The sequence below is a fragment of the Meriones unguiculatus genome, chromosome 5 (genome assembly GCF_030254825.1).
Source record: "Meriones unguiculatus strain TT.TT164.6M chromosome 5, Bangor_MerUng_6.1, whole genome shotgun sequence".
Lineage (NCBI taxonomy): Eukaryota > Metazoa > Chordata > Mammalia > Rodentia > Muridae > Meriones > Meriones unguiculatus.
Window position 1 is genome coordinate 28,535,423 of NC_083353.1, and position 22,505 is coordinate 28,557,927.

General features: G+C 39.0%; 1 protein-coding gene across 5 annotated transcripts in view; it reads left to right on the top strand.

Annotated features, from left to right (window-relative positions):
• Positions 1-21,634, top strand: part of Skic3 (SKI3 subunit of superkiller complex) — a 112,435-nt gene extending 90,801 nt beyond the window's left edge. For all 5 annotated transcript variants that reach the window (XM_060383584.1, XM_060383582.1, XM_060383583.1 and 2 more), the window contains 6 exons: positions 2,278-2,399; positions 4,112-4,270; positions 6,410-6,562; positions 15,686-15,816; positions 19,356-19,479; positions 19,791-21,634. In XM_060383584.1, the coding sequence (XP_060239567.1) occupies positions 2,278-2,399; positions 4,112-4,270; positions 6,410-6,562; positions 15,686-15,816; positions 19,356-19,479; positions 19,791-19,865 (764 nt within the window). In that variant the 3' untranslated portion in view covers positions 19,866-21,634. The remainder of the gene's footprint in view (positions 1-2,277; positions 2,400-4,111; positions 4,271-6,409; positions 6,563-15,685; positions 15,817-19,355; positions 19,480-19,790) is intronic.
• Positions 21,635-22,505: the final 871 nt, after the last annotated feature.

The window sequence follows — 22,505 nt, forward strand, 5'->3', positions numbered from 1 at the left end:
AAAGTATAGGTGAATCAAAAACCTCAACATAAAACAAGATACTCTAAATCTATTAAATGAAAAAGTGGGGAAGAGCCTTGATCCCATTGGCATAGGAGACAACTTCCTGAACAGAGCACCAACAGCACAGGCTCTAAGATCAAAAATCAATAAATGGGATCTCATGAAAATGAAAAGCTATAAAACAAAGGACACTGTTCTCAGAACAAAATGACAGCCTAAGGATTAGGAAAGGATCTTCACTAACCCTATATCTGACAGAGGGCTAATATCCAGGATATATAAAGAACTTAAGAAATTCAACACCAACAAACGAAATAATCCAATTTAAAAATGGGGTACAGAGCTAATCAGAGAATTCTCAACAGAGGAATATCGAATGGTGGAAAACTATTTAAATAAATGCTCAACCTCCGAGGTCATCAGGAAAATGCAAATCAAAATGACTCTAAGAATCCATCTTATAGCCATCAGAATGGCTAAGATCAAAAACTCAAGTGATAGCACACACTGGAGAGGATATAGAGAAAGGGAACCCTCCTCCATTGCTGGTGGGAGTGTAAACTTGTACAACCACTTTGGAAATCAATCTGACACTTTCTCGGACAATTGGGAATAGTGCTTCCTCAAGATCCAGCTATACCACTTCTGGACCTATACCCAAAAGATGCTCCACCATATAACAAGGACATTTGCTCAATTATGTTCATAGCAGCTTTATTCATAATGCCCAGAATCTGGAAACAACCCAGATGTCCTTCAACTGAGGGGACAGGAGCTTCATATGAAGACCAACAAAGCCAACAAATCTGGGCCCAGGGGACCCTGCAGAGACTGATGCAACAACCAAGGACCATGCATGAAGAGGACTTAGACCCCTTGCTCAGATGTAGCCAGTAAGCAGCTCGATCTCTATGTGGGTCCTCTAGTAAGGAGAGCAGAAGCTATCTCTGACATGGACTGTGTAGCCTGCTCTTTTATTACTTCCCCTTGATGGGGGCCCATTGCCAGACCACAGAGGAAGAGGATGCAGGCAGTCCTACTGAGACTTGATAGGCTGCTGTCAGATGGTAGGGGAGGAAGGCTCCCTCTCTCTGGAAAATAAGGGAGGGGAATGGGGGGGAGAGAGAGAGGAAGGGTGGGATCATGAGAAGATAAGGAAGGGGGCTACAATCAGGATATAAAGTGAATAAATTATAAAAAATAAATTTAAATTAAATGTGTGTTTTTTTGAGAACAATATAATTAATAAGTCTGTAGCTATATGATTCAAGAAAAAGAAGATAGGATACCAGCATTTGAATGGAAGTATGTCATTACAGCTATCAATACATTAATAATATTTCAGCATCAACCTCATGCCCTGAAATTTGACAACTCAAAATAGTGAAATTCTGTAAGACAAAGTTTGCCTAAGCAGACATAAATTCAATAGCTACATATCTATTAAGGATACCCAGACTGAGACCTGTTGAAGAAAACTGTAAGACCAGGTGACGTCACTGATGAATTCTGCCAGACATTTAAGGAAGAAATAACACCGGTTCTTTAAATTTTTTTCTCGAATATCAAAGAGATAAAATGCTTTTGAATATCTTCTATGAAGCCAACTTTATCCCAGTACAAAACAAATCATCCCCAAACAGGAAAGGGCTGAGCAGTTTCAGTCCTAGCGTGCATGAAGGAGTTTATAACAGAACCTGAGCATTTATACCCAACAGCACAAGAAGATAAGGCATCAGAACGAGGTGTGGTTTGTCCCAGCATCCTGAGAATGAGTGCAGTTAAAGATGCCATTCATATGAGTGCTTCAGTGTTTTCAGGAGCAGGGTTCTGAGAAGGGCTCTGGGTGAGCTGCAGACAGAAGTGACCACACGGGGCCTGGAGCAGCCTTTGCTAATGGCGGACGTGTATTTCGCCTGCACTGGGATGTCTCTGGTGGATAACATGGAAGGCTTCAGAATAGACCCAGCTGATTTTACTCCAGTTACCTTGTAGAAAGGGTTTGATTTTTTTCCTTCTTTCCTTCAGGATATATATTTAGAATATCAGTCAGAGGTATTGATGGTAGATTCGTAGTGTTCTAGTGGTCCAGTACTAGGTGTGGGGCTGTACTTCTGTAATCATGAGAGTACAGAGATGTCTGTGGTCAGCCTGGGCTGGATAGAGCCTGACTGTGTAGCCGTGATCACTGTTAGCAGTGGTGCTCCTCTTGAGAGCACATTAAGACATAGCAGAAGACAGTAGCATTGATCTTTTTGTTTGTTTGTTTTACAGTTAAGAACACGGAAATCTTGAAAAGTTACAACCAGTCACTTGAAAAGTGGTCTCTCTCACAAGCTGTCACTGGTCTAGTAGACACAGGAAAAACATCTGAAGCTGAGTCTCTGTGCACAAAGGTACTATTGTGGACTTACACATTGAAGCTCGTGCAGTTTTGTCCTACCTAAAATAGGGAGAGTGAACAAGGATAGTGGTGATGACAGCATCCTCACTGCTTACTGACTGCGATCGGTCCTTCCTTTCAGTATTATTGTTTTTGGGCTTTACAACAATCTGTGATGTACATGTGTATCATTGTCACCCTCTACAAATGAGAAATCTTTGTAAAAAGTATTTGCCCAGAAGCTCACAGCAGCTAGAAGTGGATTAGAATACTGTACTACTGCTATAACCCTCATGGTCTTTTTTTTTTTTTTTCCAAAAGAGATATTATTTACTTATGTTTATGTATGCATATCTGTGTATGAGGAGGTCGTAGGGGTACCATGTTTTGATGATGGAATTACGGGCAGTTGTGAGCTATATTACATGGGTGCTGGGAATTGAACTCTTGTTTTCTGTAAGGTCCGCATGCTCTAAGTCACTGAGCCACCTCAGTACACCTTGCCTTGTGTTTAGGGTGTCGTTCGTTGGTTTCTGGTTGCTCCTTTGAGAATACCGCATTCAAGGATCTGCTTCACTTTTCCAAGCTCCGAAGCCATAGAATAACTGGACGTTGACGGGTGGCGGTACTTGTTAATCACCATGGGCCAGGAATGGGGGGCTCTCAGCTGCTGCCTCTGTGGGTAGATGCTTAGCATCTTTCCTGCCACACAGCAGGGACTCCATCAGTATTGATTCAGTCAGTAAATCAGTTTCATGGACCTAGTAAAAAGGAGAGTTTTAAACGTGGCTTTTTCTCTGAATGCTTGTGTTTCATAGAGTGTATGAGTGTATTGTTCTCTTAGAAAAGGTCTTCGGAGAGAAACAAATTTTACAGCAAAAAATGGTCTTTCATGATCCCTTTTGTCCTTGAGTTTTTTGAAAAACAGAATAATACATTTTCTTTTTCATGTGAGGAATTCTATCTGTCTAAGTCCAGGGCAGTGTATTAATTATATTGTGGATGCTGACTAAGCATAAATTAGCAGTTGCGATGTCTTCTCTAGAATAAGGAATGTTTTATGAGCCTTCCTTTCATCTTATTGTTTCAGTCTGTCTTAGAAGAAAGCCTTCAGAGACTCTTTAGATATATGTTGGACTGTGATTTAATGATAAAAGATAGATAAAGTATTCTCTGAAGAGAGAAGCAGTACACAAATATTTTTACTACAAAAGAGTTGGAAGTTTGCCAACCTACAGAGCTGACATTTGAGATGAAAATTCTAACTATTCTGATCTGATCACAATATATGTATTGAGTTACGGTGCTATACTCCATAAATACAAATGTTATATTAATCATGGAGTATGGTATATTCTACTGAAATAGTGATTACCTTTACTTTTTATATTTCTTGGGTCAGTTTTATATTCAGAACATACATATTTTAGAATAAGAGCTGAGAATAAAGCAGCTCAACAGGACTGTTTAATCTATATTCAGTGACTCAAACACTATAACCCTATTATTTATATGAAAGAGTATTTAAATGTAGGCTTTGGTATTCCCAGGCTGGGTAGCCTTTTGTGTATTTAACTTTTGTACCCACTTTTGCTATAGCAAAAAAAAAAAAAAAAAAAAAAAGTTTAAATTAAGGTGGAAAAATATGTTATCATGAAGCACATTTTTTACTTATTTCAGTTTAGAGCCTATTTGATATGTTTCTATATTGGGTTTAATTTTTAGAATTTAAAAAGTAACCCTGATCAGCCCGCTGTAATCTTACTGTTAAGACAAGTTCAGTGTAAATCACTCCTGGAGTCTCAAAAGCCCCTCCCCGATGCTGTGCTGGAAGAACTGCAGAAAACAGTCATGTCCAATTCTACCTCTGTTCCTGCGTGGCAGGTAAGTCCGCTGCTTTCTTATGAGTCCTACGTCAAAATATGCTGTGCTGCTAGTTGAGGAATATACCCCATTTCTGTTTAAGTCTTGCTTTAAGATTAATCATAATTTGCCCATTTCCAAATGTGAAGAGTATTGTGGAAATTCAACATTCATTTAGGATCTGTTTCTATAATACTTTAAGTCCTTCTTAGTTGTTGATTGTAAATTTCCTCAATTGAAAAGAATAGCAGACATCTGTCTTTTTCTTGGAGTTGATGTAAAAGAAATAAAGACATGTTGAAGATGTTTTGTAATAGTTTTGTCTTAGTTACTTTTCTTGCTTCTATGACAAAATATCTGATAAAAGCAACCTAAGGAGGGGCTGGAAAGATAGCTCAGAGGTTAAGAACACTGGCTGTTCTTCCAAAGGTCCCAAGTTCAATCCCTAGCAACCACATGGTGGCTCATAACCATCTATAATGAGATATGATACCCTCTTCTAGCTTGCAGGCACACATGCAGGTAGAACACTGTATAAATAATGAACAAATAAAAGCAACCTAAGAGAAGAGGGTTTATTTTGGCTCATAGTTCCAGGGTGGTTTGAATGAAAATGTCCTTCATAGGCTCAGGCATTTGAACACCTGGTCCCTTGTTGATGGCACTAGTTAGAGATATTTTTAAAAGCCCTGGCCTTGCTAGAAGAAGTATGTCTCAGATGTTGGGCTTTGATAGTGTTTGGCCTCAGCTCATTTCTAGTTTGCTCTCTCTGCTTCCTGATGTGATCTCTTTCTGTTCCTATTGCTATGCCTTTCACTTACTGCTGTCATCCCTGCAATGTTGGAGTCTTATCCCTCTGGAACTGCATACCAAAATAAACTCTATTCCTCAAGCCAATTTGTCACGGTGCTTTATCATTGCAACCTCAATTGCTCAGTGGCTTTCACTCAATCCAGAGCTCACCATTTTGGCTGCTCTGACACACCGGCTTGCTCTGTTTCTAGTCTCCATTTCTTGAATGCTGGGATCACAATGGATTATGCCCACCTGACTCTTAAATGGATTCTTAGGCTCTGAACTCCAGCCTTCACTTGCATCACAAGTGCCTTGCCTGCTGTCTAATATGCATTCTAGTGTAGCATTTCCATTGTCATTTGTTTCAAAATGTTCTTTATTGTTGAGATTTGATTTGTTTTTTTATATAAAGCATCTTGGAAAATGTCTAATATGAAAATATTCTAGATATTTTTTCTGCTAATGATTTCAAGCATAATTGCATTTAGTTAGAATGTAATTTTATGATTTCAGGCTGGTGGTATTTTTGAAATGTAGTCTGGTGATAGTTTTTCGCAACAGGGGCTCCACAGAAGCCCAGGGCGGTCCTCCTGGGACTTGTGATTCTCCTGCTTCAGCCTGCAGAGTCCTAGGACTAGAGCATGATCAGCAAGTCTGGCTTGAGATTTGTTCTTTATAATCCAGCATAAGTTCCAATTGGATAAATCTTGCGTGGGTAATTGTGAACCAGGTGTTGTGCAGTTGTTGGCCAGTCTTTTAAGTAGGTAGTGTGAGCCAAGCTTTGTCATTGTTTGTGTCTTTGTCTTCTTGCTGGACTTTTATTTTACTTTATTTTCAGTCTGTTTCTTCATATGAACACTGAAACAGGCATGTTAAAATCACCTGCCAGTCTGAACGTGTCCGCTGTTGGTTGCTGTCAGCCTTTTCTCATGAATTCTGTGCCGTTGGGGATTTACAAAGGTAGAAATGCGTATGTGGAAGGAGTGCTGTGATAGTATCAACATCATCATTCACCGTTTCTGTCTTAGAGACGTCATTGTTGGGTGGTGCTGCAGGTGTCCAAACTTTCTTTTGATTTATATAGTTTATTAGTATTACATAGTTTATCAGTTTTTGCATTGTAATTTGATGTTCTTGGTTTGCCATCTTTGGAGATACTTACATTTCAGCTTGATAGGTCTAGGGAAGTGTTGCTGGCAGCATAAGCAATGTGACAAGGCTCGTTCGTTTTAGGGTCCTGGGGCATACCAGTAGTTCAATTAAAAAATTAAGTTTATTAGCATTTATTAAATTTGTTGGGAGTCGGAGATCATACTCTATACTAAACTGGAATGCTCTGCATCTGTCCTCCTTTCTATTCCTTAGTGGTTGGCACAGGTGTATCAGTCCCAAGGAATGATGGGTGCTGCAGAGATGTGTTACAGAAAGAGTCTACAAGTGGCATCCCAACAGGACAGCTGGAGTGGGAAGCTCTCCAGTCTGCTGAAGCTGGCACTGCTCGCGCTGGAAGTGTGCATGGTAAGCATAATTGCGACCGTGAAAACTTGATTCCTGCATAAAACCTATTTCCTTTTTTTTCTTTATTTTTAAATAATTTTATACATTCACTTGTATCCCAGCTGTAGCCCCCTCCCTTTTTCCCTGCAAATCCTCCCCTCCGTCCCTCATCTCCTCCCTGCCCCCTTCCGAGTGCACTGATTGGGGAGGTCCTCCTCTCCTTCCATCTCACCATAGCTTATCAGGTATCTTCAGGACTGGCTGCAATATCCTTATCTGTGGCCTAGTAAGGCTGCTCCTCCCTGGGGGGGAGGGGGGAGGAAGCTCAATGAGCCAGCCATTGAGTTCATGTCAGAAATAATTCCTGTCCCCCTTACTAAGGAACCCACTTGGATACTGAGCTGCCGTGGGCTATGTCTGAGCAAGGGTTATAGGTTATATCCATGCATGGTCCTTGGTTGGAGAAACAGTCTCAGAGAAGACCCCTGTGCCCTGATATGTTTGGACCTTGTGGGGCTCCTGTCCCCTCTAGGTCATCTAACTCCTCCTTCTTTCATATGATTCCCTGTACTCTGCCCAAGGCTTGGTTATGAGTCTCAGCATCTGCTTTGATACACTGCTAGGTAGAGTCTTTCAGAGGCCCTCTGCGGTAGGCTCCTGTCCTGTTACCTGTTTTCTCCTTCTTCCAATTCGATCCCCTTTGTCTTTCTAGGTGAACCTATTTCCTTTTTAATTGCGGAAGCTTTCACATATGAAACTCTGACGTTTTCCCCATTGTTCCATTATCTTTTGCTGTGATATCTTGTGGACTTTGTACCTTGAGCTCTGGAGATACATAGAGCAATAGTAACACACAAGACTACAAGAGAATTTCATAACTGTTTAGGAACAATCTAAGATTGTGATTTTAAAAGTTGGATTGTAGCAAGTATATTCTTAGGAATGCTTAAGAATTCAAGGCTGCTACTTTTTGTAACAAAGATGCCAGAATTTAATTTTTTTTTCCTAGTTCAATTTGGCATTCCTCAAGGTATTTCTAGGGACCTGTGATTTGATATCCTATTTTCTGATGCCAGTTTACATGGATTAACTCAAAAAGTCTTATGTGCCAGTAGGGAAAATTCTTAAAGATAACATGTACATGAAAGTGAAGTAAATTACTGGAACAGTTTATAGGATTCTTCTTGAGCACTTTGTGTACTTGGTATATATGTTTTAGAATCAGGATAAATACTATGTGTATTTGTAGGTATATAAGCACAAAAGTGCATAGATAACATTTCATGGAAAGATAAATAAAAACTGTAACGACAGTTACTTTGACTAGGACAGCTGGAGCTTTTAGTGATGAGAGAGAATTTTTAAATCATATCTTCTGATTCTATTTGAATTTTTAGCGTATTCATATAAACTCATGGTTAAAAGATGAGCTGTCTTGCATGGTTGGAGGAGACTGTCCTGGGCGGTCCTGAAATACCTTGTTTTTACCCAAGCATCCATGGAAATATGATTATCTCACTTTATATATTTTGATTAAGAAAGAGAAGAGTGGAGCGATGTTTTGGGGTGGGTGCTGTTGGCAGAGTTGCTGTAGACACATGGGGCATCCTCTGTTTTCCTCCTTCTCTTTCCATTGCTTCGTGCTTAGGCGCTCTCCAGTAAACAGTTCTGGAGCAAATGAACAGACCATAACAGGGGATGAGTTTGAGGTAAAAAAAAAAATGGAAATAGTAAATATAGATTATCTAATAAGTTGTTTTATTTTTTATGTTTAGGTTTCACCAGGGTCTTTAAGGCCTTGGAAGTGGCTGAGCTACAAAAGCCACATGTAGTCTCTAATGTACTCTTGAATGTAGAAACCAGGTGCTTTTTAGCCTGACTTAGTATTTGCTAGTTATAAGGATCGAATAAAATAGAAATATCATTTAAAGATATTATAAACATAATATTTGTAATTTATAAATATCATTTATAAATACCATATAAATCCAAGAAATTAGAAACCACCTGGAATGAAAGGAATAATAATTAATAATAATTATAGTAATAGTGATTGCGTCGAGCTCTAGGCTAAATGCTTTATACTTGTTTAACAATTCCGGCAGCCGTCTTTCAGAGATGTGAAAATCAGCATGTCAGCAATAACCATGTCTGTGTTCTTCTGCCCCCAACCACTGCCACCCTAAGACCGTTTTTCTCTAAGAGCCTGTGTTCTGGTTCTATCCGTTATGGCCTGTGAACTTTCCGGCTCCTCAAACCATTCAAGTCTTGTTTCCTGGTTTTCTCCTGACATCTGCATTACCTTCTTGTGACTTTATTATGCATGTTAAGTGAAGTGACATTTACAAAAGCCTCTTGCAGGTGTCATAAATGTCTATAAATACAAACCATAAAGCATTAACCAATTTAGTTTGTTGTTACAAGATTTGACACCAATAGTTACTATAAAAAATAAAATTGATACCATGTGCAAGTGTAAAACATTAAGAGGAGAATATGGCTATTTTAAAATTGAACTGTATATATGATACTATATGAGCAAATAGTAAACTAATAAGTTAATGAAGGTATTAGACATTGTATGCCACAGTGAGACATTAGATCAGGAAAGATGTTTTTGAGACAAAAGATTGTTAGCCTATAAGGAAAGTATAAATGCTCCAGAAAAGCAGAATTGAAGAGAAGTAAAAAATTTCTGGGCCAGCGGTATTACCTTCACTTTTGCAATAGGGCCAGTCAAAAGACACATGACAGTAATGAGCTGCTTGGAGGCTTGATGTGCGTCTTCTTGATGTCCGCCTTTAAAAGTATTTGGACAGATAACTGTTTCAAAGGTTGTGGTGCTCAGTCTAAGGTTTTACTGTGGAGAAGGAACTTGCTGATGTTCTTGGAAATGACTTCTTGCTTCTAGGAGAAAATAGGCAACAGTAGTTGAGTTTCAAGGTGGGCAAGAATACCTACTTATAAATAGAGTGACAGTAAACTTTTATCTCACATTTTGTTTACTCTGTCCTGGCCTGGTGATAGGTGGTGAAAGTCTGTTGGTTGTGGACAGTAACAGCAAACCATACTTGCCATTTCTGCTGTGTGCTAATGAGGGCAGACAGCTAGTGCTATACTGTATTGATGAGCGGTAGTGTTTGGGAGTTGATGTGTGTTAAATGTAATTTTGACTTTGTGATCTTATCAACTTAGAGTAGGTTTGTTGGGATTTAACCCCGTTATAAGGGAGAAGCATCTGCAGGGTATATTAGTGGGCACGTGTCCCATGCCAACACAGGGTTCCACACTTGAGTTAATGCTCTGCACTTGCCATCCTCAAATTAATAATTAATAATTTCTGAACATTTTTATTTTTGTACTTAGACCTGTGGGTTGTGTGGATAGAACTGCAAATGGACACATAGTCCTAAAATTGAAATTCTCTGAGAAAACTAGTATGAGCAAAACAGCTTTAATATCTCTCAGTCCTGAAGAGCTTCATGTCATTTCCTACTGTAGTACTCGCCAAATTTAAACTTGCAAAAATTTACTGAGGGCCTGGAAATACAATCAGCATGAAAGTACAGTCAAGGAACAGCTTGCCATCATGACTTTGCTGAAGCCCAGCCTTACCCTGAGAGGGTTGGTGAGAGACTGTGGGTAATACCCTTGTATAGTAATCGAACTGTTGACAAATAGAACATATTTTAATTTAGTAAGTGAATGAATGTGTACAAGATGATGTGAGTCACGAGTCTGATAATATATACAGCAACAGAAAAGTCTGTAATAAATTTTATTATGCTTTAATAAAATAGTTTTTCATACGATATGCTCCAAGTACCATTCTCCTTTCCTAATTCCTCCCTGCTCTTCCCAACCTCACCATCCACCCAATTCCACGCCTTTCTCTCTCTTTAGAAAATAAATGGGCAAGTAAAACAGAACAGAGTTAAAAGAAAGACACAAGAAACCCGCATAAACAAAACCCATAAAAACACAAAGTTGGAAACCGTAATATACAAGCAAAACACCAGAAAGGCAAAAGATGCCAAACAAGGCGACGTGAGACAGGAAGTCTGCACAAGCACCGTTGAGTTCACGTTGTATCTACTCTTGGGCAGGGGGCCTGCCCTGAAGTGTAGTTAGTGTACCCAGGGAATTTTCTCTACTGAAGAAATCTAAAGTTTCCTTAGCAGGCAGATGTCAGTTAGAGATAGCTTCAGGTTAGGGATAGGAGCTCATGTCCACTTTCCCTTCTCAGTGCTGGGACCCCATTTGTTTTGATCTTGTACAGGCCCTGTGTGACACAGCCCTCTGTGACTTCATATGTGTGTCAGTCCTGTTGTGTTAGGACAGTGTTTCAAAGTCTGTCACTCTCTGAACACCGTTCAGTTTTGGAACTCTGCATTAGTTCTCATCTGTTGTAAGAAGAAGCTTCTCTGATAATGACTGAGACACTGATCTACGGGTGTATAAGAATAATGTTATTAGGAGTCATTTATTGCTGGGTTGCTTTAGCAGAACAGTGGTATTTGGTTTTCTCCTAGGCCCATGGCCTAACTAATCTTGAGGCATTGACCACATTAAGAATGCTCCATCTCAGGAGTAGACCTTAACTCCAGTCAGATAGTGGTTGATTACTCCCATGTTTGTGCCCCTGTTGCAGCAGCATATCATTCAGGTAGATGACCATTGTAGATCTCAGGATTTGTATCTGTATTGACCTTGTACCTGGTACTGACTTTGTATCTGTTTTGTTTTTGTATTGTATTTGTATCTGGCATTGACATCTTTCCTTTGTGCAGAGTACCTTCCAGTACCATGTACACTGGTCAGTAGTGGTGAAGGCTCTGGTTAGGCATCAGCTCAACTGTTCTGTGTCCAGCGAGGTAGATATGTAAATGCTGTCTTCACCAGCAGGGCCTTACCATCAGTTTGTGGAGAGCAACCACGAGTTCGTCAGTAGCCTGAGACGTTTGAGGGCTTCCAGGGGCCTCTTTGGCCAAAAGCTCAGCTAGATGTAACCCATTCCTAGCACTGGAGGTTTCACTTGGTGGTGAAGATGTCTAGTTGAGGCATTGTCTCACCCACTCTTGATGATTTCATTTAGATTTCTTTCTGTTTTTACACTACTTCCACAGTATGGGTCATTATGACCCTTCCACTGGTCCGTAGTGTTAGCTGTCCCTTTCCTTTTTCCCTTCCTTACCCCTCTCTTCCATCCTTTCCCATTTAATCCTCCTGCTCCATGCTCCCCCTTGTTGCTCCCTACTTCTCTATTCTATTTCCCCTTCCTTTCCTTCTTCCGTATGATTTATTTACAGAACAGAAAAAAGTCGATAGTAAGGATTATTACTTACTGTTTGTTTGTTTGAAACAAGGTCTCACTGTGTGGCCTTGGCTGGCCTGGATCTTGCTATGTAAACCAGGCTGGCCTTGAATTCAGAGATCCACCAGCCTCTGCCTCTTAAGTGCTGGAATTAAAGGCAGGAATGATTACTCTCAGCACAATAATAAATTTTAAAGAGATGGAGAGACACAATTACATTGTCTGCCATGCGTGAAAGGAAGATTTGATTTCTGTGCTAGTGAGTTTCATATTTGTGTGTGTTCTTGTGTTCGCATGTGTGTGGGTGTGGATATGTGCACACGTATGTGGAGGCCAGAAGCTGGTGTGGAGTTCTTTTCTTCAGTGTCTGTCCACCTTACCTATTGAGACAATTAAAAACCAGAAGTCTCCAATACATGAGCTGTTCATCTTGCCTTCCCATCCTCAGCCTCTGCTGTCCTAGCACTGAGATTACAGGTGGGCCACCATGCTTCATCCATCCCACCTGCAACCCCCAGCATTTATATAGGTGCTGATGATTTGAGCTCAGGTTCTTACACTTACACAACAAACACTTTATCCAGAGTCGTGTTGTAAAGAGACACAAAGAATTGTTTTATAGACACAACACTTGGGTGTGGGCACCACAGTCTTTTGTTCTCTGCATTTCCATCTGTTGTGGTTTTCTATAATGGTATCCTATTGTTGTAAAGAGAAGTTTCTCTGATGGAGGGGTAAGAACTGAACTTATCTGTGTGTATAAGGAAAAATATTTAGAATTTAGGGGTTATGTTGGTTTAGTAAAGTGGCTGGTACCTCACTAGTTTCAAGTAGTTGGCTAGGTTTCCAGTACCAGACATGATTTGCCTCCTGTTGAGTAGGCCGTAAGTCCAGTTAGAGAGCTGTTGGGCTCTGCCAAGGTATGTATGCCACTACTGCACTGTAAGGGTTATTTTGCCATTCTGGTAGTTGTGATTCATATGTATATATGTAACAACAATTTTAAAAAGGTTCTCTGAAATTGAGAAAGAGTGAGGGGATGTTTCTGGGAGGGAAGGATGAAAGGGAAATATGAAAATTATACATATATATATGTGTGTGTGTGTGTTGATACATATATATGTTAGGTGTATATAAGCTTCCTCTGTTTCCATATGTAAAAAAGATAAAAAAGATGTCTCACAGCCTCCGTTATCCTTTTGTGAATTCATTAAGCATTGATCTTCTTCCTAAATTAAACAATTACTCTTGTTTACACTATATTTAGAGGCTATTGCTCTGATATTTTTCTTACAATTAAGTGAAATGTGTCATACTTATTTATATAGATATATTTGTTATGATATGGCTATATTAAAATTCAAAATAAAATATATACTGACTTTTAAAATGCATATTCTGGATATTCGTAATTAAGAAATCTTGGAGCCTGGTGCAGTGGCACACGCCTATAATCCCAGAGAGACAGAGGTTGGCAGATCTCTGTGAATTTGAGATCAGCCTAGTCTACAAAGTGAGTCCAGGACAGCCAAGGTTACAAAATAATCAATCAATCAATCAATCAATCAATTAGAGAGAAAGAAAGAGAGAGAGAGGAAAAGAAAGAAAGAGAGGAAAGAAAGAAAGAAAGAAGGAAAGAAGGAAAGAAAGGAAGAAGGAAAGAAAGAAAGAAAAATCTCAGTACAATTTGAGGATTTTGTTATTGTTGAATATTTATTAAATTCCATAGGGGTTTTCTATAACCTGGCTAGTTCCCAAATAATTGAGAGAGACCTGTTGATTTATTTTAAATGCTTTAGCACAATAACTGGGCAGGTACAATTTAAACTACATTTCCTAAACTAGTCTGGCTACCTCCCAGCTGCATCCCCCAAGTTACTTCCCAGTAAGTCATCCTGTCTGGACTGGATCTGCTCCATCATGCCATGTCCTCTTTCTGTATCTTTTTTCCTTCCTCTCTCTCTTCCCCTGCTTCCTTCTCCTGACCTTATTGTCCTTCTCTCAGACCCCAAACCCTGGAATGGAAGCTCTGCCTGTCTCTGTTTTGCCCAGTAATTGGCTGTTAGCAACTTTATTAACCAATCAGGATAACTAGGGAACAACGTTTGCACAACATTGGTGTATGTGAGAATGCACTCATCTCACTGTAATCAGATTTTGGGGCCAGAATTTAGAATCTGAATACACACCACCAGACCAACTCCCAACGTGTTTTTTTGTTTGTTTGGTTTGGTTTGGTTTGGTTTGGTTTGGTTATCCTTTTTAATATTTTTATTTTTTAAGATTATATATAATTAAATCATTTCTTTTTCCCCCCACCTTTAAATCATCCTTTGTGTGTCCCACCTCCCACCCCTATAATGTTGACTCATCCAAAACACAATTTCTATACGTAAGGATCAGGCATTATTGGGGTGGGGACTGAGGGGATGGGATGCGGCAGAGGATTCTAGAAGCCAGAGGAACAGGGGTCGTGCTGTAGGACTATTTGTTTTGAGGTAGGGTCTCAGGAACCACAGGCTGGCCTTAGACCAATGGGTTGTTGCGTTCCTCTGAGCTTTTAAGCTCCATGCACCCACACGTTGGGATTGCAGGTATGTGCCACCGTGTATCATTTTTAAGCAGTGCTGGGCATGGATCTCAGTGCCTCATGCCTATCTGTCAAACACACGACCAAGTGAGTTCCGCTTAAAACTCCAGCTAAAGTTTTAGTAACTTTTTTCTTTTAGTTTGGTTACTGCCTGTTTTCAGTTATTGTTTTGTAGGAAGTACATGTTATTTTTGAATTAGTACTTTCTATGAAACTTATTTGTAACTGAAGGAATATGTATGCATATTTTCCCTGGCAATGCTTTTACTTTGTTTTCAGTAGTAATGACTTTGGTTTAATTATTCTCTCATCTGCCATGTTTGTTCTATATTGTGATTTTATCAAATTTCCGCTTTCTTCTCAGATGATTTTGAAAAGCAACATCATACATTTACCACTGCCTTGGTCAATGTTCTATTGCTGTGAAGAAATGCCATGCACAACAACTTTTATTTTAAAAAGAAAGCATTTAATTGGGGCTGGCTTACAGTTTCAAAAGTTTAGTATATTATCGTCCTAGTGAGAAGCATAGTGGCATGCAGGCAGACATGGTGCTGGAGAGGTAGCCAAGAGCTCCACATCTGTATCAGCGGACAGCAGTAAAATTGAGAGACATTGGGTCTGGCTTGGGCATTTGAAAACTCAAAGCCCAAGCCCAGTGGCACATTTCCTCTAACAAGGCCATACCTCCTAATGGTGTCACACCCTAATGACAAAGCTTTCAAACCTATGAGCCTATGGGGGCCATTCCAATTCAAAACACCAAAACCACTGTTAAAAATTGAGTCATGTTAAATTTGGTAGACTAGAGAAGAGATTACTAGGTAATAGGCTTGTCATCTATAATATGTATTTTTCATTTAACAAATGTTTTCATGTTATAAAATGATGCTTTGTTTTTTTTTAATTTTTATTTTTTTCTTATTAGTTACATTTTATTAACTCTGTATCCCAGCTGTATCCCACTCCCTCATTCCCTCCCAATCCCACCCTCCCTGATGCTTTCTTTTTTCAGATCTTCCCTTATCGCAGTGTAGGGATCCTGTTTTGTTGATTTTTATAGTCAAGGAACTGATCCTAGATAATTTTTAGTAATTACAATTTTGCTTCTTGTAATATTTGTACAATGTTAGACAAGAAGAGAATTCATAGTGAGAACTGATTTATGCATTTTTTAAAGCGAACATGTCAAAACTTTGAGTTAATATTTTTGAATTAATATTTATTCTGCCCTTTTTAGGCTAATGTTTCGGGTGATCACTGGTCGTCCTTGGTTCAAGAGGCCACAAGTGAGGCCTTGAAAGTTTGCTTTTGTCCTCTGGCTGTCTTCTTGCAAGCTTTGTTGCAGTTCAACCGTAAGATGGGAGCAAGGTATACAAAAATCTGTGTTTATTCTTTGCTTAGAAATTCTGCTTTGTGTAAAGCCTAGGAAATGATCAAAGGAGGTGTTATAATGAGATTAATTAGTGTAACAAGCTTTGGGATATTCTTCTGTCTCTACTTGAGGAAAATCTCATTCTGTGTTGCAGTGAGGAAGAAAACATTTCATATTCATTTAACAAAAAATGGTACATAGATATAAATATGACTAGTTTGGCACAAAAGTACTTCAAGTGAAGACTCACCTAGGGTTTTTTATTTTCTTCTATTTGGGATGAACCAACAGTGTAATGTGGATTCTAGACGCAGACCCTGGCTCAAGATTATATTAATAGAAGCTTTGCTTATTTAACAAACTAGAAAAATTAACAAATATTGAAAGATAAACCTATGTGAATATGTGCTTTCATGTCTAGAACAGTCAAAGACTGTTCAGATTAAAACCAAAATTCTGATAATAGAGGTTGGGGATGAGTGTCATAGATCAGAAGAATCTTACTTAGATGTCATGTGTATAGGTGAAAGGTATTTAAAAATTAAAAACGACATCTGGTTTTAATAAGTCAACTGTAAATAAAACAATGATTTAGGAGTAAATATCCCTGACACAGAATATAGAATAGGTATTATAGAAATAGAGCTCACTACATATAAATATGTCTCCCCTCAAAAGCAACCCTCACAAAGTAAGACAGAAGGATGGATGAATTAATGTTCTGCAGCTCTTTAGTAAGTTTATTTATAATACTCCCCCGGTGGGGGCTCTTTCTGTATGTGTGTACATGCATGCATGTGTGTGTGTGCGCCTTCACATTGTGAGTGACACAAAAGCAGTGGCTCTTGTGTGACCCTGCTATACTTATTACCATTGTTGTCATCTCCAAAAGTTAGCCCCTAAATAGAAGTCTAGGAAGAAACTATGATTGTGACATAACACTGTGCATGGACTTCTTCAAGACAAAGTCTTTAGTTCCTGCTCAAACTCATTGCTCTTTATTTGATTCTTCAACTTAGTAGTTCACAAATTATTTGTTTTATGTTATTTCTACCACTAATTTTGAGGCTCATAAATGTTTATAAATTAAGAGAGAAAAAAATAAGACTATAGCTATAATCTTTTTGTAATATAATCATTTTGTAATTATATGAGTTAAATTCACATATTGTACATATCCTTGAAAACACTAAAAACTTGATTTTACTCATGTGGCTTCTTGTATCAAATAGTGGAAATTTCTTGTTCCACTTATATATTTCTGTTATTGGTTAGTTAGTTGGTTGGTTGGTTGCTTGTTTAAGAATTTTTTCTCAAAACTTCAAGTCTCTGAAGAAAGAAATTGAAGATGTCAGAAGGTGGAAAGAGCTATCATGCTCATGGATTGGTAGGATTAACATAGTGAAAATGGCCATCCTGCCAAAAGCATTCTACAGATTCAATGCAATTCCCATCAAATTACCAACACAATTCTTTACAGACCTTGAAAAAACAATTCTCAATTTCATGTGGAAAAACAAGAAAAGCAAAATAGCTAAAATAACCCTGTACAATAAAAGAACTTCTGGAGGTATCTTCATCCCTGATCTCAAGCTGTACTATAGAGTAATAGTAATAAAAACTGCATGGAACTGGCATAGAAACAGACTCGTGGATCAATGGAATCAAATCAAAGACCCAGAAATAAACCCACACACCTATGAATACTTGATTTTCGACAAAGAAGCCAAAACCATACAATGGAAAAATGACAGCATCTTCAACAACTGGTGCTGGTCTAATTGAATGTCTGTATGTAGAAAAATGTAAATAGATCCATATTTATCACCCTGCACAAAACTAAAGTCCAAGTAGAACAAAGACCTCAACATAAAACCAGACACACTAAACCTGTTAGAAGAAAAAGTGGGGAAGAGCCTTGAACTCATTGGCACAGGAGACAACTTCCTGAACAAAACATTAACAGCACAGGCTCTACGATCAACAATCAATAAATGGGACCTCATGAAACTTAACACCTTCTGTAAAGCAAAAGATTCTGTAAACAGAACAAAAGGACAGCTTACAGACTGGGAAAGGCTCTTTACCAACCCTATATCTGACATAGGGCTAATATCCAGAATATATAAAGAATTTAAGAAGTTAAACATCAACAAACCAAGTTATCCAATTTAGAAAATGGGATACAGAGATAAACAGAGAATTCTAAATAGAGGATTATCGAATAGCAGAGAAACACTTAAAGAAGTTTAAAGAAGTGCTCAAAGTCCTTAGTCATCAGGGGAAATGCAAATCAAAATGACCCTGAGATTTCACCTTACACCCATCAGATTGGCTAAAATTAAAAACTCAAGTGACAACACATGCTGGAGAGGATGTGGAGAAAGGGGAACCCTCCTCCACTGCTGGTAGGAATGTGAACTTGTACAACCACTTTGGAAATCAATCTGGCACTTTCTCAGACAATTAGGAATAGTGCTTCCTCAAGATCCAGCTATACCACTCCTAGGCATATATCCAAAAGATGCTCAAGTATACAAGGGCATTTGCTCAACTATGTTCATGGCAGCTTTATTCATAATAGCCAAGATCTGGAAACAACCTAGATGTCCCTCAACTGAAGAATGAATAAAGAAATTGTGATACATTTATGCAATGGAATTCTATTCTGCTTTTTAAAACAAGGAAATCATGAAATTTGTAGGCAAATGGATGGAACCAGAAAAGATCATCCTGAGTGAGGTATCCCAGAAGCAGAAAGACACACATGGTATATACTCACTTATAAGTGGATATTGGCCATGTAATATAGGATAAACATACTAAAATCTAGTCCTAAAGAAGCTAAAGAACAAGGAGAACACTAGGAAAGATACTTGATCCTCATTCAGAAGCAAACAGGATAGACATAGGAAGTGGAACAGGATGAGACCCTACCACAGAGGGACTTTAAAAGATTCTACCCAGCAGAGTATCGAATCAGATTCTGAGACTCATAGCCAAACTTTGGGAAGAGTGCAGGAAATCTTATGTAAGAAGAGGGAGATAGAAAGACCTGGAGGGGACAGGTGCTCCACAAGACCAACAGAGCCAAAAATCTGGACCCAAGGGGTCCTGCAGAGACTGATGAATTAAACAAGGACCATACATGGAGAAGACCATGGACAGCTCAGTCTCCATGGGGGTCTCCTAGTAAGAGGGGCAGGAGCAGTCTCTGGCATAAACTCGATTGCCTGCAATTTGATCATCTCCCCCTTTGAAAGAGGATCCAGACAGTCCTGATGAGACCTGATAGGCTAGAGTCAGATAGTAGGGGAGGAGGACCTCCCTTATCAGTGAACTAGGGGAGGGACATAAGGAGTGAAGTGGGAGGGAGAGGCGTAGGGCCAGGATACAAAGTGAATAATTTGTAATACATAATAATTTTTTAAAAAAAGAAAAATATTATTATTTTTTTTCCCTGTGAAATTTTTAAACCAATGAGGAAGGTCAGGTATGCATGAGACATAAAATCGTGTGCTTGTCTTTCCTCCAGAGAGACGCGGAGACTTTTGGAGAGAGTAGTGTACCAGCCTGGATACCCCAGCTCAATTGTATCAACTGCACGTTGGTACCTCTTGAGACACCTCTATGCGAAAGATGACCATGAGCTCATTGACGTAAGCTTTTAACTTCACTGAAAATACTAGTTATGTTTTCAGACTTGTCCTACTATTCTTGAAATTTTAAAAGATGAATATCGATTTTTTTTCTGGGACAGCCCTGCAGAAAGCATGTGGAGTCGCGAGTGTAAGCAAAGCAAGACCCCGAGTTCTGTACAATGCTAATAATTACAGCAGCCAGGACTCACAATGCTTATATGTTAACTCAACTGAGCAATTTATTACAGCGAAAGTAAGCAACAGCATCTGGATAGTGAGTTTTACCCTTGAAAATTGCTTCCCAAACTTCTGTATGTGCTCTCACGCAGGTTTTGGTGAAGAATGCGGAGACTCACGGTGATAAAAGAACCTTGGAACTGAATCAGAAGCTGTCCACACAGTGATCGTGGACTGGGAGGCAGCAAGGAATCGAAGATAACACTGAGGAATGAAGCAGTAAATCAAGAGTTCTCACCAGAACAGTGTATTTTAAAACTGTAGTTGTATGAGCTGGGTGTGGGGGTGCACACATTTAACCCCAGCACGTGGGAGGCAGGGGTAGGTGGATCTCTGTGAATTCCAAGCCATCCTGATCTACACAGATTTCCAGGCCAGCCATCAGTACACAGTGAATCCCATCTTGAAAAAATAAAAACAAATAAATTTAAAACTATAGTTTTAATCATCCATTGCTTTCCCCTCTTTATTTTGTTATTACCATTTTTAATCTACAGAAGTTGAAGTTCTTAAGTTAGGGGTGTAGCTCCAGTAAGCCTTGATCTGCTCTAACCTTCATGACATCTTTGACTTGGCCCATGAAGAAAGTTAAAACCTTGATTTCCTTAGTTTTAACAGTTACTTACTAACTGTTATTTTTTGTTTCCAAGACAGGGTTTCTGTCTGTAGCCTTGGTTGCCCTGGAACCCAGAGATCCAACTGCCTCTGACTCCCAAGTTCTGGGATTAATGGAAAATTGGGGGAAATGATTTTGATAATATTTAATTATTCATGCAGTTTCTTTGTTCATGATGAAAAGATGTGGACTACCTGAAATAAAACAAAAATCATGTCCTATTTTTTTATATTATCAATATGAAACATAGTTTTTAAGTTTTGGGTTTTAAAACCTAAAAGAGTTCCTGTTGTTTCCTAAAAAGAATTCATATATTTAAACAGTCTGGATGTCACTTGCTTTGGATTGTGGTTTTCAGTGTTCCGGTGGGCATGGTGGTGCATACCTTTAATGCCAGCACTTGGGAACAGCGCCTTGCGGATCTCCATTTGATAATAGCCTGTTCTACATAGAGTTCCAGGCCAGCCAGAGCTGTATACTGCGATCTTGTCTCAACAGTCTTTCTCAGATGTAAACATTTATTGTACAGAGGTATGTGGCAGTATAATTTTGTATGTGGTTTTTATTAGCCCACAAGCTCATTGTATTTTGTGAAATCGTATAAATTGGTAATATCCCTTAATTAAACTGTATGTCAGGTTATTCTCGTAGATAGAACTTCACCTGGTATTTTCCAGTTGTGGTGGAGTGTTGTGATCACTGACAGCTATTCCATCAGAAACCTTAGGATGGGAGGGCTCTCTCTGCTTTCTGATGGAGTCTGAGGAAGTCTATCAACATGTTTGCAGATCTGACACATACATTCTCCTTATTTCTTCCTCCTTCTCCTTTTAAGCTGATCCAGCGTGTATAGCATGACCCAGCCAGAGGTGCCCTGGGAAGGCTGCTGTCAGCTGTATTAGACACAGTCCCTGCTGTCCACCTGCTTTATAGGGTCCCATGTGCTTCACAGTTAGATTATGTGACCATGTTTGGTTTAGAAAATGTATTCACTTAAGATTTGTGTACTGAAGATCACTCATGGACTGTTTAGCCTTTTCACACAGTCAAGTGGTGACCTTTGGATTCTTTTGCCAATTCTGCCTTCCGTGGACCTGAGTTTTCTGGAAATCAGGATCGTCAAAGCCAATTCATTTCATTCTTTTTTGCATTTAGAATGTGCACATGCATTTTATTTTGTGCCAAAATTGGAATCATCTTTCTTCATCTTCTCCTTCAATATTGGTGTTAAGCCACATTCTTAAAGGCACTTTGAAACAAATCAACATTATAAAACTGTGGAAAATGAATTAAATTAAAGCTAATTTCTCCAAGGACTGATATTCAGTATCTTATTATTATTGCTACATTTGATTTCAGAATTAAAATGTGTTTTCTGTTTTTTTGTTTTTTAACCCACCATTTGGCTACCGATGGTTAGCTAGATATGTCTATAGTATTATTTGGCTCCTAATGGTAACCTCCTATAGGAAACACATGTCAGCTTCTAAGTAAATTCTGGACCACTCTCTGTTTGCTTGGAATCACTTGTCACGTTTCTTGTAGTGTCTCTTCTATTTCTGGTCAGAAAAAAAGGTGAAGGGTTATATTTTTTTACACATTACCAAATGGGCGATTGACAGGTTTTCTTTGGTTTGGATTTGGCACAGAGTTGAGACTGGATTGGAAAACAGACAACTTGAAAGGACTGAAGGTGCCTGTCCGTAAGACAGGGTGGTGTCCGCTGTGACCAAACCGCAAGAACATAAAAATGAGGCAGGTTTTGGAACATGAGTCGGTGTGGGTTGTAAATATGGTTTTTTTGCGTGTTAAAACTGGAAATTTTGCTTTCTTCAAGTTCACTCTTGCTTCTTTCCAGTGCTTCCTTCTTCCCATTTGAGCTGCCAGTGGAAGGACCTCAGGTCCCCTTTCTGACACTTGTTCTAAGAGGTAACACCAGGTTTCACACGCGGACCCTCGTTTTACAGGAGAAGATGTTCTGTTTCATTTATGTACTTGAAATATGTATTTATGTATCGTAAAGACTTTTTATATGGAAGAAATATCAGAGCCTTTTGTCATTTACAGTTATGACTGATTTTTAGTTAGAGAGTAGTCATAAGAGGACCAGTCATGGTGTTGAGCTGTTGTGCTATAGTTTTTGGTGTGGCAATTTTTTAACGTTCTTTTGCACACACACACACACATACAC